Here is a 16,518-nt window from a genome sequence, read left to right as displayed (position 1 = left end):
TTTTTTCCTTATCTAATTTCCGCATTTGAAAATCAGCTTTTGAAGCTGAAATGAACGAAATTGGATAGCTACTGCAGGAATGGGCAAAGCACATAATTGAAGTAAAGTATGATCGGTACTCTTTGAAGCTAATCTAAGCTAAGTAACTATCTGAAGTTCGGTGTAGTTACCTAAGTAGATGAGATCGGGTGGGACCCTTTCCAGCACCTCTGTTGCAGTCCGAGTGAGGTTAGCGATGATCCCACTTCGATCCCAACTCTGCCGCTTACGCTTATAACGCTGGCTGTTTTTTTTTTGTGTGTGAGAGAAAACATGGCGATCATCCTTGATTCCGATAGGGATCCTATATATGTTCTTCTCTACCCTTAAGTTAACGCGGAAGGTTCGAACCTAATGAAGGAGACGGATCTGCCCTTGAATTAATTGTCCTAGACGCGGTTTTGGGTTGACATTATCACAAAGGCCTTGACCTTCTAGTTGTGGTAGAATAGGATTCCGGATGGAAGTCAGTTAATGAGTTTTCTTCTCTAATTGGATTGTTAGATTATATTTTGGTTGGTTCCTGCTCTCATTTTGACTCCTGAGGTAATGGATCATAAATATCTGACATTTCTTCGCAAATTATCATTATTGGTGTTTTCTCATACAAGCTGAAGTTTTGATGTGGATATAGTGACACTCGTCTCTTACAGTATTCATCTTCTTGACCTACTTAGTCGTAGGTACAATGTCATCAGGAGCGGATCAGTGCGGTTAGCATAGCGCTATGGATCGGAAATTTATTATATAAGGTTATATTGCTAATGTAGGTCATAGGGCAGGTCATTTAGCGCAACGAGAACATTCCATAGTGGATGACTCGAAAAAGATCAATTTCTATTTCCTTACTTTAGCCAACTACTTGAGTAGAGCGATACGAGTTAGTTTGGTAAGATGCGGTCTCGAGGATCAGGTGAGAGTTGTGGAAATCCCTCCCACAAATCTCAAGAAGTAGTTAATCCGAGAAAGATAGATCCCATACTGTGTAGTACGTCTGTTCATCAAGGGAGGAGACACTGTGATCTCTGTCTTATCGGTACAGTTTTATTTCGTCCAAAATATCTGGGGTACCATACATTTTCGAAACAAGTCAACTATTTTGTTTTCATATTAAAAAATATCTAGATGGGATGAAACATTTCGGAGCTGATCGCAGAAAATATCATGAGAAATGCTCCTTTCCGCATAGCCGCCGCAATCCTATCGTACAAACCGAAAATTTTTGCTAGCGGGACTTTGGAGGCGTTTTTGGTAAACACTATAGATCCAGAAATGAATAGAAGGGAAGAATACATAGCCTGGAATTGGCTCTATATCAAGACCTTTGCGGATTTTGATCTACAAGGTCATGTATGGGTCAGATCTTAATTGGTAGCGAGCGAGACGGCGGGGCGATTCTACCACGTGGCGATCACAACAGCGCCGCTGCTTTGGTAACAACAACGATTTGGGCTCTTTTCCTTCTTGTTTCCGGATTTAATATCTCATCGGTTGATGACTGGTTCTGGATGAGGCACTTGAGAGGATATGTTACAAATGTTGTGACTTTCCTAGCTCTTTCGAGGCCGATGACGTTGAAATCTAACAAAGAGTTAGCAATCTTGGTTCTTGCTTCATCTTTATTATTATTTATTATTATTATGTTATTTTATTTAACTAATATTATTACCATATTTAACCCCTAACCATATTTTATTCTGTTTTATTTTTTTAAGAAATTAATTCCTCCTTAATTTAACAGACAAGTTGCGGTCATTATCCCAATAATCAAGGAAGGTCAAATTTTTACGCTTTTAACACTGTAATCATTTTTTCTGAATTATGTTTACAATTTACGATGTATGAAATAAATAAATAATGGAATATATTTAGCAATTTAACATTCTAACATTTTCCTCCTTTTTTTCTTGGACAGGAGGACACAGAAATGAAACCTTCTATTGATTTGTGACCAACTCGTTCACGTTCTTGATTGGAAGAGGTTGAAATTTATTATTTTTTCAATAATTTTATTTAGAGACGTTATATCACTGTGTAGTTTTTTTTTAAATGTGATTTCTGTCGTGTATACCGTAATCCGCGTCATGAAATTTATCACAGTTCTTTGTACACTTCAAAAATAATTGTTCGGCCAATTCGTTCCTATGTGTTGTTACACTTTTCGTGAAAAAATGCACGATTTATTGTAATAAGATATTGCTGTGGTTGACTACAATTTACCTAATGTTTCTTCGTGGATTTGCTGTTAATGTTGTGGAAATTTCTTTAAAAAAACTGTAGGATTTTTAGATCTGAGCGAGTCCTTATAAGAAGAGCGTGAAGAGTTCCAAAATTTTCCATTTTGTGGTTGCTTTTAGACTTCCTTCTTACATTTTTCCTTATTTTTGTGATTCTAGGATTTATATCAGCTAGTTCTTTTACAGTTCTATCTAGGTGTTGATTTCATGTGCTCATTCTTAGTATCGTAATTTTAAAATTTTACTTTTATGTAAATGTAAGATTATTTGGTACATTGTGCTCTCTTTTCATTTTATTACAAAAATCGATATTTGTTACTGAATATATTTTGATTGTGTTGGAAATCTCCACATATTTTGGCAGTCTTGACTTGGTCGTAGGAAAATTCCAGATTATTTTCGAAAGGATCCAAAATCCGCACAGTTTCCGTGAAAAAAACGTCAGCGATGTCAAAATGGGCGGCCTCCTGGTTTGATTTTTTGAATTTTGATCATCGATTGGAAATGATGATCAAAATGTGTCGATTTATTAGTGCAAGGATTATTTCTGGATTAATTGCGTATGAGCACCCGGATGAACTATAGATGGTTTGATCAACGACTTCGTTAAGGGGAATTGCTTTGATCAACTCCAGTTTATTTCTGGATGTTGATTAAACAGTATTTCTTTTTAATTTTCTACTTTTTTGGTTTATGTTCTTCCTGAAATTCACCGTATAATTTAGTTGAACGTTAATAACAAAAAAAATTAATTATGGACCCATTAAAAATTGTCGCTTGATCGACAGAACCGGTATGTTTCTCGTCCCGATATCGATTGTTGTTGTGTCTGTCACTTGACTTATTCGGTTCTTTGTTGTCCAGGCGGAATCATTTACAGGATCCTGCTTTTTTTTTTCTGGTCAGGATGTTCGTGGAATCGTTCTTTTTCATCCTAACCTATTCTGAAATATATCATTTTTGATTTTCTGATACTCTGCCAACAACAAGTTTGTATTTGACTACAAACTTGTAAGAAATAATTCTTCTAAATTGTTGTACTCCCTTGAATATTTTCTTTCTTTTCATACATTTACGAATGCGAATAATCCACATTTATTTTAATCCAATAATACAATCCTAGGAAATTTTTAAGGTGTATCTTTTTTTTCCAATCTGTAATAGCGTATTTTTTTTTGAATTTTCGTTTTACTTGAATTTAAAAACAAGAACGAACGTAGTAGAGCTATCGAATATTCGATGTGTCATAGTCGAATTCCATTGTATTCGAATGTTTTGAATTTGATTGTTGTAATATTATGTTTGATTCGCTCGAAACGACGTAAACCAACGCGTTGTAGTCTTTGTTTACTGAACCGAGTGAGTGTTGTGCTAGACTAACACAACGGGGCATTGTAAGTGACGCGATGGCTGCCGTGCTGTGCAATTTTCTGGATTTGGTGGAAAAACATTGATTTTTTCCCCGTGTATCACGATCGTTATTATTACAGTGCTGTCAACGGCGAAGTCTGGAGAGTCTATACTAGTTTTTTTTAAATTTCATTTCTTTCTCGTATTTACTCTCACAACAGCCTTTACTATTTTCTTAATTCGTTTTTCCTTTCTCCTTTTTTCGCAGTAGGGCGGGTGTGGCGCAGTCGGTTAGAGGTCCGTTGTAGCCACACGGTCGAGAGTTCGAGACCGCCCTAGTGCAAACCAAGCCTTTCATCCCTCCGGGGTCGATAAATTGGTACCAGACTTGTCTGGGAGGATAAAAACACTAACTTGATCATCGGCTGGAGTCCGCAAGTCATTGTATAGGCCAATACGCGTTCCAAATCCTCAACGATTACGAATTCCAGTAAACGCGTTGGCGCATCCCAAGTGGATTGTCACGCCAGTGACTTTATCCTTTATCCTTTTTTTTCGCAGTACTTTGAACAGATTTTTAAGGCCTACTTATCTTGAATCTTATTTTTATTTCCTATTATTTGTTTGTTCTTTATTATTTTTCAATGCAATACCGCGAGAGTAGCATGGGGGCGATAAGTGCTTTACTGAAATATTGGTGGATTGAAAAAAATGCATTTTTTGCTTCTCCAGAATAAATGAATCTCCTTTTTCCAGAAATTTTCCGTTCTAAAATATTTTCATTGCATTTTCTTGAAGAAGTTCGGTATTTAATTGTAACAAGGAGGCTATCCACAATTATTTCTTGTATTTTATATGTATTTACTTCATATAGCACTAAATTTCCGAAATTATTCCACATTATTCACCATATTTTGTTTTGCTAGGTATTTATTATTATTATTATTCACTATAAAAAGTGCAGATTCTATTTTGTATTTTTTTTCAAATTTATGTGTAAATTTGTAAACTGCTTTATTATTCTTGGTTGTTTATTGTATTTTACTTGACTGATGTTTTCGAATAATCCATTTGGTATTTTCTTTCCTTTCCTTCTTCAGCGCTCTATGAAACGATCACGATTCCTTTTTTTTCTAAATTAATTGTTATATTCGTTCTATCACGTTCACTGAACCAGTTTCGTTTTTGAATTTTGCACACGAAATATCAGAAAATATACATGTATTATTAAATTGTTCTGTCTTCTAAGAAGTTCTTATTCCTCTTTAGTCAATTTCGTTAATTCACATTCGTCCGAAGTTCTTTGCGAATGAAATGAAGGATTTCACCTGTCGATGGACGAAATTCATTCACGATTTTGGTAAATACATTGTTCAAACGTTCTCTTTGTCTGAATATTCGATATTTGTCCTGAAAACTCGATGATTTCCTGACAAAATATGATTTATGATGAAAGCAGAGTGCACTTTTTTTCTGAGAAGTCTGCTTTTATCAATTTCTTCACTTTTAATAAGAGTGATAACATATGTTCCTTGACTTCATGAAGATAAACCATTATGAGTAGTTGAAACGAATAATTTCACGCTCATTTAGGCCAATATTTCCAATATGTTCGTGGATTTTTCCTCAAATTTACTTAGAATAGGATCTTGGAGTGATTTTCTGATCAGTGTTCCTATTTTTTAACGGTGTTCAAAAGCCGAGAAAAAAAATCGTGCTCCTTATGATTATGTTTTAAAGTGTTTGGTGAGAAATTCTCTCTGGAAATGTTCACTGCTTGCTGCTTGGATTCATTTGAAGAGAATTGAGCTTAGTATAGGATCATATCAATCACGATATGTTCCCTGATTTATATCAACGTTATTTCAGTTGTGATCTGAATGTTAGAATATTTTTTGGATCTCTTTTAAAGGCAGCGTATCCCGGTTTTGACTTACTACGGATACCGTAGCGAAAGCCTAGAGTTCAGTTGTAGATTACGGAAACCACCGTAGCCCCGCTCATCCTTTCCTAATCGTTGGAGAAAACGACGTGAAAGACGGCGTTCTATCTTAAGAAATTAGTTGCAGCTCATCATCCTTGTGCACGCCCCGCGTCCACGAGCGAGCGGTCGAAAATCAATTATGTCTCCTCACCAGCCTCATTTGAGGTGAAACATTTGAGTAGGCTGCGGAAGGAACTAGAGTGTGTACGTGTTGTAACGTTTCTCGTAAGAAATAAAGCGGTTCTCACACCGTTTTTTTTTCTGGACGATTAGAGAAAAATGAGAGGAACCACGTTGGTTTCCGTAATCCACAACCCATATCCTAAGCTTTTGCTGTGGTTTCCACACCGTCAAAATCGTGATACACTGCCTTTAAAGGCATCACCCCACGAATCTGAGGTGGTACGGATTTCAGGTGGAGTATTCCGTACGGGATCGTAGATTATGGAGAGGTGGGTGATTCCGTCCATTTCTTGCTAATTGGAGTAAAAAAACGACCCGGAAGATGCAACGTGTGCACACGGTTGGCGCGCTCCAGTCGAACTCCTTGTAGAAAATAGCGCGCCGTAACGCTCGAAGCCGTATCTTCCGAGCCGTTTTTTTTATGGCAATTAGGAAGAAATGGACGGAATCACCCCCCTCTCGTTAATCTACGATCCCGTATACGAGTTCTCCACCTGAAATCCGTACCTGCTCAGATTCGTGGGGTGATTCCTTTAAGATGATATTAATTATCGCTATCTCAGAGATTTTTTTGTAAGTTTTCTAAGGTCTTATTATTCTGTTCCCTGTTGAACGACCAGTTACCAATTATTCGATGAACTTCCTCTTTCTTCGATTTTGTTTCGCTTTTTCAACTCGTTCACTTATTAAAATCCTAATAAGAATTCAAAGAATTCAATTACAATTCAAACAACGTGGAATTTCCTCTGTTTCCATGGATTATCATTGTTTCTAGGGCATTTGTGCTTCATTTTTTGTTATGAAGGTCATTCTCGAATTATTCTTATCAGTTAGTCAATGCGTGAACGATTAGTGCCGATTTGTTGATAATCGTTGTGTTGGTGGCGCTTTGTATCACCTTACCCAATAAATCCTGGATTTTTCACTCGTCTCACTTATTCGGTCATTCGTACATTCATCCATCCGTTTATATCAACTCGTTCATTTATTTATCCAATTTTATTTTTCTTGTTTTGATGTTTAGGAGAATTTATTGGAGAAATTGTTATTTATTCCTTAAAGATTGCATTGATGATTTTTATTTTAAGATAAGCTGACTCCTCTGATAATTTATTCGAACAACAGTTGATCCCGTAAGGACTTACAGTATCCTTCTTTAGTATGTCCACAGCTGGACGTTGTTGTCGCGTGTGTTGCGATCGTTCCGATGGCGCTCATTTTGGTATTGATTCGTGTCGAGCTTGTGCAGCATTTTTTCGTCGATCAATAGCTATGAAAAAGAAATATATTTGTCGTCAAGGATCGAATACTTGCGATATTAGCAAATGTGAGTGTTCATCTGTGATTTTTTTTTGTTTTTATAGTTCTGTCAATGTTTTTTAGTTGTATTTCCAGTGATCCATAAAAACACAGGGTGGTCCACATGAAGTATGACGCAGAAAAAAACTATCCACAACTTTGTTTTTTTACAATTATTCCAAATAAGGTGGGCGGGTGTAGTGTAGCGGTTAGAGGTTCCGCTTCCTGCACAATCGATCGGAGGTTCGAATCCGCCCTAGTGCTCACCAAGCCTTTCATCCCTCCGGGGTAGATAAATTGGTACCAGACTTGTCTGGAAGGATAAAAGCACTGACTTGACACATCGGCTAGCCACCACAAGTCATTGTATAGGCCAGATACACGTTCATAAACCTCAAACGATTCTGAATTGAAGTGAACGTGGGGGCGCATCCCAAGCGGATTGATTAACGCCAGAAACTTTATCCTAACTTTAACTTTATTCCAAATAAGAAATATTTTTTTAAAATTCAATAGTGTGAAAATTCTACGTAAGTTCTCACACATCACATACATAATGACCGCCTTTAGCTTTAATACAAGGATCCAATTTCTTCCGAAATGTTTGAGGATGCTACCACAATGCCTCGTCCAGGACTCCTTACAGCGAATCCAATGGCTTGTGCTTAAAAGAGGAGGCATTTGGCTCTGGAATTCACCAGACAGCAGAATCCAAAAGATTGAGATCAGGTCGGAGTTTGACGGTCGAAAGCCTTTATCCAGAAATCCGGAATATTGGTCTCATACCGCTCCAGTGTCTTGTTTGCGTCGTGGGCTGGCGCCCAATTTTGCAGGAAGGTTCATTCAGTGTCCTTATCGATTTCTTTGGCTCACCGAATCACCGCATTTCTGGATTTTCCATAGCCTATCGCACTTCATGTGGACCACCCTATATATAGGCGGGTCAAAGCGACTTGAGTCCTGCTCCCATTGGTTACACGACGGGGCTCTAGATGACAAATAAGGACCATCGCTGAGCACTGCAACGTGATTGGTGCTGGCGAAGGTCCCACCACGAGCGCAACTGCTTACACATTTGCAGGATAACTCCGTTCGTTTTGACCTGAATGTGCTTCTTTCTCTGTTTGGCATAATTCAATAGATCTACTACTAGAACGCAAACTTCTGAAGAAAGTGATTAACCGGAACTTTAACCAATAAAATTAGTTTAGAATTTTATGTATAACTTTTTGAGGATTAAAAACTATGTTTCAACATGCTAAGATTCAAGGACATTGGAACATGGGCAGTACTCTTTAAGGATCATTGTAACGGAATACTAAGCCAATTTGTTTTGTAAAATATAAGCGCAATTTGTGCAAAAAAATTCGGTATTTGTTAGAATCTATACTTTTTCTTTATTTTTTTTTAGCATTTGATCATTATTATTTATTTTTATAATCGATTCTGTAGTCTAATGGCAGTGACCGGAGGTCTCAGTTCTCTCGATACTATATACCAGAGCCTGGATTCTATCCATTGTTGCAATTGGCTAAAAACTATCAATATTGTTTATTACATCTGGATGTTTTGAAGCATTTCATGTCTAATGGACGCTTTAAGAACACTTTCCATATCAAAATCACTGACCTTTTATTTTTTTTTACCGATTTTTAGATTTCTTATCATGTTTATTTGTACTTTCTTGACAAAAACCACTTTAATACTTCCGAATTGTTTAAATAGTACACAAGTCTGTATGAACAATTTCTATAGAAATAAAAAAAAACCTTAAATATTGCTAAATTGTTATGTAATTTATTACATTTCAGCTGTAAGATGTATATGTCGAAAGTGCCGCCTCGAAAAATGTCTCCTCGCTGGGATGCTGCCTGAAAGTAAGTAATTGATAATTATTTGTCGTTAATAATCCCTAACAACTATATATTTCCGTAAAAAAATACTTTTCTTGGGATAACGATAAGAAATCTTGACAACAAGTCGGAATTTCCCTCGTTCTCTGGGTATTTTTTTGATGTTTGAGGAAGAAAGGATGAAATCCAGGAATTGAGGAGAACACTGACTAGTAACCTTCTACATATCTATTACCAAATAATTGAAAAGTCAATTTAAAAATTTTGAACTATAAAATCCTATGGCTATGTATTTCAGGTGTACAGAATAAACGAGATCACATTGTTCCAAGAATTCCCGACGATGAAGAGATTGAATCTCAAAAATATTCCCATCTTGTTACTGTAAGTCCATCTGATACCGAAATTGTGGTGAGTTATTCTCTATTTTTATATGACAGTTTTCGTTTTTTTTTTGTTTTTAAAAATAATATTTAGCAACGTAGCACACAATCGGCATTTCAAATTGTTCCTCAAGTTACTCAACCGTTACCGATTTTGCGAGTCCCGGCTATCGAAGGATGTAGTTCGCCAACATCATCTCAAACAGAAATTCCTCATGTTCTCATGAAAATAACGCAGAACTATCGGTAAGTGTATATAAAAAATATCTTCATATGTCTATAATTCTAGTAAATACTTCTGATATAAAATGAATTTAATAAATTCGCAGTGTTTTGTATTAGTAGCGTAGAGTGAAATTCACTGTGAAGTTTCGAAAAAAAAGAACTATTTTAGCATCCAAAATATATTTTTCATGTTTATTTTAATGCTACAGATTTAAGAAAATGAATTTTATTTCGATTTTGGCGATTGGGCAGACTTCTTGTTCAAATTAAATGAAATAGACAGAAGTTTTCGGTAAAATTGGTTTAATGATTGGTTTTGTACCATTCAATAGTGCTCCATTTTTCGTATCGTTCAAAAAATGCTGAAGACTTTCTCACTTTTTTTCTTCGCTTTTTCTCTTTCGTTTTCTCTTTCTCTTCTTGGTCATACTATTAAACTGAATCTCTCAGTAACTACAAACACTCTCAAATCTTCTTTTCAGCCAACTTTGTGCTGTACGAAAAAGTACGGAATTATCCATGAATGGTTCGACTCTTCGAAGAATGTTTGAAGATTCAACTAGACGAACGGTATGGATCATTGCTATTTCAATGATCTGAGTAATAGTTATCCGGGATTTTTTCATTATTCTTGTTCTATCTCCCATAATGATACTGTCTAGGAGTACTGTAATTGAGTTTCAGTAGTAGTACGGCAAATCACAGCATGATTACACCATCGCTCCGTTCGTTACGCATCCTATGACATATTTTCAGAACTAATCGATTTCCATCCTTTACATTAGTCGAATAAACGTTGTAGATGGCATAGGTTGAACTGAGGGGAAGGAATCACTGATACTGTTGAGGATTTTCTATTTTATTGGGCGCAGACCTCATTTACTGAGAAAAGCTACCGTAACCCAACTTTTGGACAGTTGTGAAGGGCCTTTTTAGTGCTTTAGTGCATTAATTGACCTCCTTTTCCTCCCGAACGTTCAAAATTTGTAGAAATCAGTTTGTGAAGTATTAGTTAGCCTTTCTTCAAAACGTTTCCGGATGGGAATCATAACAACTACTTTCCGAGAAGGGATAGGTTTCAATATATTTGTTTTGACGTATTGTGACGGACTGAACGATCATTCAAAAGAATCCGCATAAGTTGCGCGTACGCGTTGCGGTCATCTATGAAGACATAAGTGCCCGGTCATATACATACCTATGGGACAGACGGGTTTTGCTGTTCTCGGATGCACGTTTATATTTTACCAATCGATTAGCCTATGTTCAGGATCTTCTCATGGGAAGCACACAAAAAACTTCGAACATATATCGGGCGCAAATGCCAGCTCTAGCTGACTTTGTAAATACAAGTTTTGACGAATTCGCCGCCCTCGCTCAGGAAGAAAAGGTCCGTCACGACATTTTACTATTTTCTTTAAGAGGATATTACTGGAATCTCGTGACTATTTTCAAATCTTCCTCTATATTTGTGCGTTTAGTGGTGCGTATTCCAATCGTTTTTTGTGATGAGTTTTGCAATGGATGTTATGTATCGAACATATCGTCTCGTACCTCCAGAACTTTATCCAACAATGTTAGAGTTCGTTACGATGTAAAAGTGAGAAAATACATTTCACGGATTAATTATTTAGGAATATCGTCACTGAGACCACTTTCATGGATGCCAACGATATGATCGCTTTCTTTTCCGATGCGCCTGGTAGTAAGCTCAGTCGAGAAGAATTGGCAAGGTAAATCATATTGACGTCTTTCTCGTGAATGCCGTTTTGAAGTTTAAAAAACCATTTATTCGAATATCTATATATTTTTTTATATTTTTATTTTTTTTATAATATATTTTTTGAAAAGTCCCATAAATGTACAGATGGGATGACTAGTCAGCTGAAGATTCAAAAACAATTTTTAAAAAATAATTCATAAATTTTGGACCAGCCGTTAATGTTATTTCGTCGCAATCCACAATTTGACCTACCTCCAAGAAACGAGCAGTCGCGATATGCTAGAAGGACAAATCCATATTGTGTTAACAATGGATTCGTAAGATTCCATAGAAATATTTTTGTTGTTAGCCTTTTTTTTCAAAAAATCTCGATGTTCAATCGATTTGCTCAATATTTGCTTATCTACTTGTACAACCAAATGAACTATGGAATTATCCAGAAAGATTAATTGTGAGAAAGTTAAACGATCTGGAGGATCATAAAACAGATCCTGCATTGTGGAATCGTTCTAATAAAATAAGTTAGACAATTTTCTTGCTAGATATAGATCAGAAGCACTTGAAACAAGGGACATTTACTATTTTTACATATTTTGCTAGTCATTTTTTTTTATGTCGCCCTACTTTTTACGAAAGGGATTCATAAGGATAAATCTTTAATTACCGCAGGTAGCTAAGAATAATCTCGAAATAACAGCTATTATAAACTATAAAAAAATGAAAAAGATGAAATAAATAATTCGAACTGTATTGCCTGTTTACACTAATAGTAATGAACCAAAAAATTCGTAAAGATTTTTTTCGATTCCATTATTTAATGATTGTGCCTCCGTGGTATTTTGCACTTTCGCAGCATTTTGGTATTTTAAAATAACTTGTTTTTTTTTTAAATGGACAAAACCAGTATACAGGGAAATATGTTCTTTATCTCGAAAATTTTGTTCTTTTGAAAACAGTTGGGAAGTAAGCAAAGTATGTACTGTAATTACACCGTACTATATCCGTACTTGAAGAGATCTTTTGTTGGAAATTTCTTGATCAAATCATCATTATTGAAAAGCGTAATGATATCTACACGTTAGTAGAAATTTTTGGTTCTTCTTTGTTCGTAGGTTTGCGGAGGTCCCGGATCATATTTCATTAAACGCCGCTTTTTTTTCGGGAAGTTCCAAATAACAATTATTGCGAAAAAAAATAAGCGCAGGTATGTTACACAATCAATATTCTGATTTAATTTAATCTAATTTTTGGTGGGAGAGAATAATTCGTGAAATCTTCAACGTGGATATTGCAATATATGTCAGAATATATTTTGTACCATAGTTGAGAATTTTGATTTTTTTTCAATTTTTTGATATCAAAAATTGTTGTGATACTGTACATACGTCCTGAAAATATTTTTTTTTTCAGATTAATGAAGGAATGTCTGAATGATCAACTTCGATTGAAAGTACTGAAACTCATGAAAGCATTACAAATTACAGAGCATGAGTATTCTGCCCTCATAGCTCTCGCACTCTGGTCAACTCGTACGTGTTCGAACTCAGCAATTATTGTGATAGATGATAAAATATTTTTTTTTTCAGATATCAAAGATTCCACTGATGCTGTTGAAAGAGTAGCATGTGGAGCAAGAGCAAAAATCTTTGAAGAACTCCATCTTTTGTACAAGTAAATTAATGCGTTTCATTTAAAACCCAAATATTTAATATTTCATTCAATTTTTGAATGAACTACATGAATAATGGTGTTTTTTTTCAGAATGAATGGTACCGATAACTATTCAGTACGATTTGGTGAACTAATAATGTTGAACGGTTTACTTCAGGTAGCAAATACGTTTTTTTTTTATCTTCTGCAGTCGGGGTTTTTCTAAAGGGACCATTATTTTTTGTTTAGATGGCCACCTGCAAATTTCGTGAAGACATTGAACTATTCAATTTATTTGATTTATTTGAAGGAGATTCATTTTTATATGATATTGTGAAGCGGTAATGTTTTTCTCCGCGCCATTCCTCATTTTAAAAATGACCTCAATATCGTATTCAGTGTAGAGTTTTTTTTTTCTTCAATGTGCATCTCTATATTTGTGTATATACCTTAAATTGTAAATAAGTTTGTTGTTTGCGTCTTTTCTCTTCTAAATATCCTTGGCGTGTATGTTTCCGCATGAGAGATATATTCTGGAAGATTCGATTTTTGATAAATATAAATATTTTTTTTCAACTGCATAAATGAAAGTATGAGTGGAAATTCTGGAATAGAAGGTGTCCATCAGAGAGATGGAGGGTAAATATATGGAATTGAGAAGAGTACATTTCAGATTAATGAATAAAAACTTCAAAAACTTACTTAATTTACTACTTAACTTTACTTTGGTTACTAACTTAAAAACTTATTTTTGAAAATAATGAGAGTGTGAAATATAATATTATTTATAAGGTGACTCAGTAATGATATACATACACAGATCTGTGAGTTTCCTCGAAAAAAAAAAATCAACAACAATTAATTTGTCGATATTAATTGTTGGGAATTAATGAATTCGATGTCTGTTGTGATATTTATGTGCAAATTCCATTTCGATTTTGTGTTCTCCTAGGTATTTTATTTTATTGTATATTTTATTTATTTTTTAACTTATATTTTAAGTATTTTTGGCATATGTGTTTCTTTTCGGCTTTATGTATGTACATGTATGTGTATTTATCATCACCTAAATTTACCAAGCGAAGAATTTCATGAGTATGGATGAATTTTCGGAGAACAACGATGTATTACGTTTCTCATTTATACCTACAAGTATGTAAAGAAATCTGCAGCATGATAAACTACCACATCTCATCCAGAATGAAAGTGAAATCCAAGCTGCTTCATCCCTTGCAATATGTGAAAAGAAGAAATAACTGAGGGAAAATGTCCAGTATCCTAAGTATGTCCAGTAGAAAATCTACCTTCCAGTTCAAATCTATTACAGGCGAAGTTAAACGAACCAGTTTCAGATGGGTGAGTGACGATTCTAGAAATTTCTCGTTCCTTTCACCCCTACACACCTTTAAAAATTATTATTATAGGGCTTAAGAGTTTGTGTGGATTTGTTCCTTTCTTGGATGCGAGGTGTGGAGCATAATTAGTTTTTTTTTTTTGCCTTCACCTACGTTTTTCGTTTTTTTCGCTTTCCTGTAGTATCTTCTGCTGTATTTGATCGTGGATCCCTCGTATTTCATGGATATTCGTTCTAAAGGTGTTAAGTATGGATGTAGAGGTGTCGTATGTTCTGTTCACGTTACCCAATAGGAGGTTACGGATAAGAGGCGGCCGACAACATCATCTTTTCGTAACAAATTAACTTAAGCTGGATTACGGTCGTAAGGCAAACAGCTGAGGCCGATGTCGGCCGTTACGCCAGACATGACCTCCTGTCATACATATTGTCAAAGTGACAACACAAGCATCGTTACTTGTGCGATCAATACAGTACCCCTTGTGGTAACTATCCGTTACAAGAAAATCATCAGAATATTCTGTCATATCTTGAAGTGGAAAAAAAAACCGTGTCAAGAAAAGACAGGAAAAACTATTACTGGACTTATGTGAAATTATTAAATTAAATAAAATAATAACTTGAATAATAATTAAACAACTAATTTAATTAATTCATAAGTGAAGTATTATTATTACTGATTTAATTACTATGCAGAAGTCTTATGAACGACAATGCACACCTTTTACTGTTTAAGGAAGAAAATCTGAAGAAAAATGAACGAAATTGTCGAAAAACTCATGAATAGCCAATTTTTTTCATTTTAAATAAGCTCTTTAAAGTTTTATGGATCAAGAACGCAGTAGAAATATGCATGTCTTTATTGTTTACTGCATATATTGATCTAAGCAATTAGGATAGAGGTAAAAATCCTGGTTCCTCTTTGTATGCTGCTTTTCTGATACATGTTCACATATTTCTGCAGAATTGCTCATAGAAAATATAATATTTTCGGGCGAAGACATCTGAGTTTGTTTTAAAAATAATAATAATATTAGGAGCATTAAATAAAGGAAAACATAGACTGATAGGGATTTTAATTGGTCTTTAAACGGTATAAAACAACTTAACGGTGAAAAACTTTTATATGAGCAAAAAATAAATGCAAAGAGTAAGCAAAAAATTATTTTAAAAAAACAAGTTAGAAAATTGAATTAGGAAAGGTTCAATTTTATGGTGTTATCAGATCAGAATTTTTCCATGTCTTCAAATCCTTGAATATTACATGAACATCATCCAGATTCAGCTGCGTGGAATGTGACGTGTTTTGATCTGCGCCACCTTTTGATCTACTCGAGAATTCCAATATCGACAGGAAATGCTCGTCGCTGCAATCATACTTCAAACCTGTTGCCCCATTTTATTTTATTGATTAGTCTGGACAGGTGAACCTTTAGCCTTTTTTATTTATTAAATTTCTCCTTATTATTCGTATTTTTATACTGAATATAATATCTGGTGAGTTTTTTTTTAGAATCCAATAGTAAACCTATCTTTGTATTAGTATCGCGCCTTAGTATATTGTTGTTTACATCAATTCTTCAATAAGTATCAACATTTCTGTAAATGTCTCTCATTTTCAAGGATTTGTTTCATTCAACTCCTTGAGCTTGGTCTCTTAATACATTTTGATTCCCAATTACAGATTTTTTTTTCTCTGGATTACATATCTGCTTAACTAATCTTCATATATCTTAATTTTCCGAAAGATCTCAGTTCTTCTACTGCATATATGTACTAATAAATACATTATTATTTGTAAAGCATTTACTTCGGTTTATTCATTTCCTGATATCCTTTCTTTACAGGTATATCGATCCTGACTGTTTGTTTTGAGTTAAAGTCGTGGTTCGAACGATTAGCTGCAAACTAGCGGTCAGTGATAGTTTGAAAGTGTCAAGAAAATTTTTTTGTAATCTAATAAAAAATAATCTTAATTATGCATATCACTTTTAAATGTAGCCTAGTAATTGCTTATTCCAGAAGTAAGCAATCTTTGGGAAGTGTCGAGTTTATGAGCTGGTGGATAGCTCTTACATTGTATTGCAAATACTTTGTCATTATGGATCTATCCCATTCTCCTTCTTCTGTTAGGTCGTGATGGATTCTTCTCGAACACTGTAAGAAGTAAGTTCAGTGCAAAGTTGTACTTCTGCTGCAACGTATTTTGAACCATTGTCGCCCAGATATTGATCCTGA

The 16,518-nt window shown here is 34.9% G+C and overlaps 1 protein-coding gene across 2 annotated transcripts; it reads left to right on the top strand.

Annotated features, from left to right (window-relative positions):
- Nucleotides 1–6,954: 6,954 nt before the first annotated feature.
- Nucleotides 6,955–16,308, top strand: RB195_021241 (uncharacterized protein; the record flags this gene model as incomplete). Of its 2 annotated transcripts, XM_064207875.1 has the most annotated exons (14): nucleotides 6,955–7,120; nucleotides 8,904–8,969; nucleotides 9,244–9,356; nucleotides 9,423–9,574; nucleotides 10,036–10,123; nucleotides 10,824–10,943; nucleotides 11,035–11,129; nucleotides 11,188–11,286; nucleotides 12,687–12,805; nucleotides 12,863–12,947; nucleotides 13,038–13,104; nucleotides 13,176–13,267; nucleotides 16,182–16,194; nucleotides 16,303–16,308. In XM_064207875.1, the coding sequence occupies 14 exons, from the start codon at nucleotides 6,955–6,957 to the stop codon at nucleotides 16,306–16,308; spliced, it is 1,281 nt and encodes a 426-aa protein (XP_064063755.1). The 2 variants fall into 2 exon arrangements, with proteins under 2 accessions (XP_064063755.1, XP_064063756.1); XM_064207874.1 differs by lacking the exons at nucleotides 16,182–16,194; nucleotides 16,303–16,308 and having other exon boundaries at nucleotides 13,176–13,271.
- Nucleotides 16,309–16,518: the final 210 nt, after the last annotated feature.

This window comes from Necator americanus, chromosome X, assembly GCF_031761385.1.
Source record: "Necator americanus strain Aroian chromosome X, whole genome shotgun sequence".
NCBI classification, from domain to species: Eukaryota; Metazoa; Nematoda; class Chromadorea; order Rhabditida; family Ancylostomatidae; genus Necator; species Necator americanus.
This window is presented reverse-complemented; position numbering and strand designations above follow the sequence as displayed.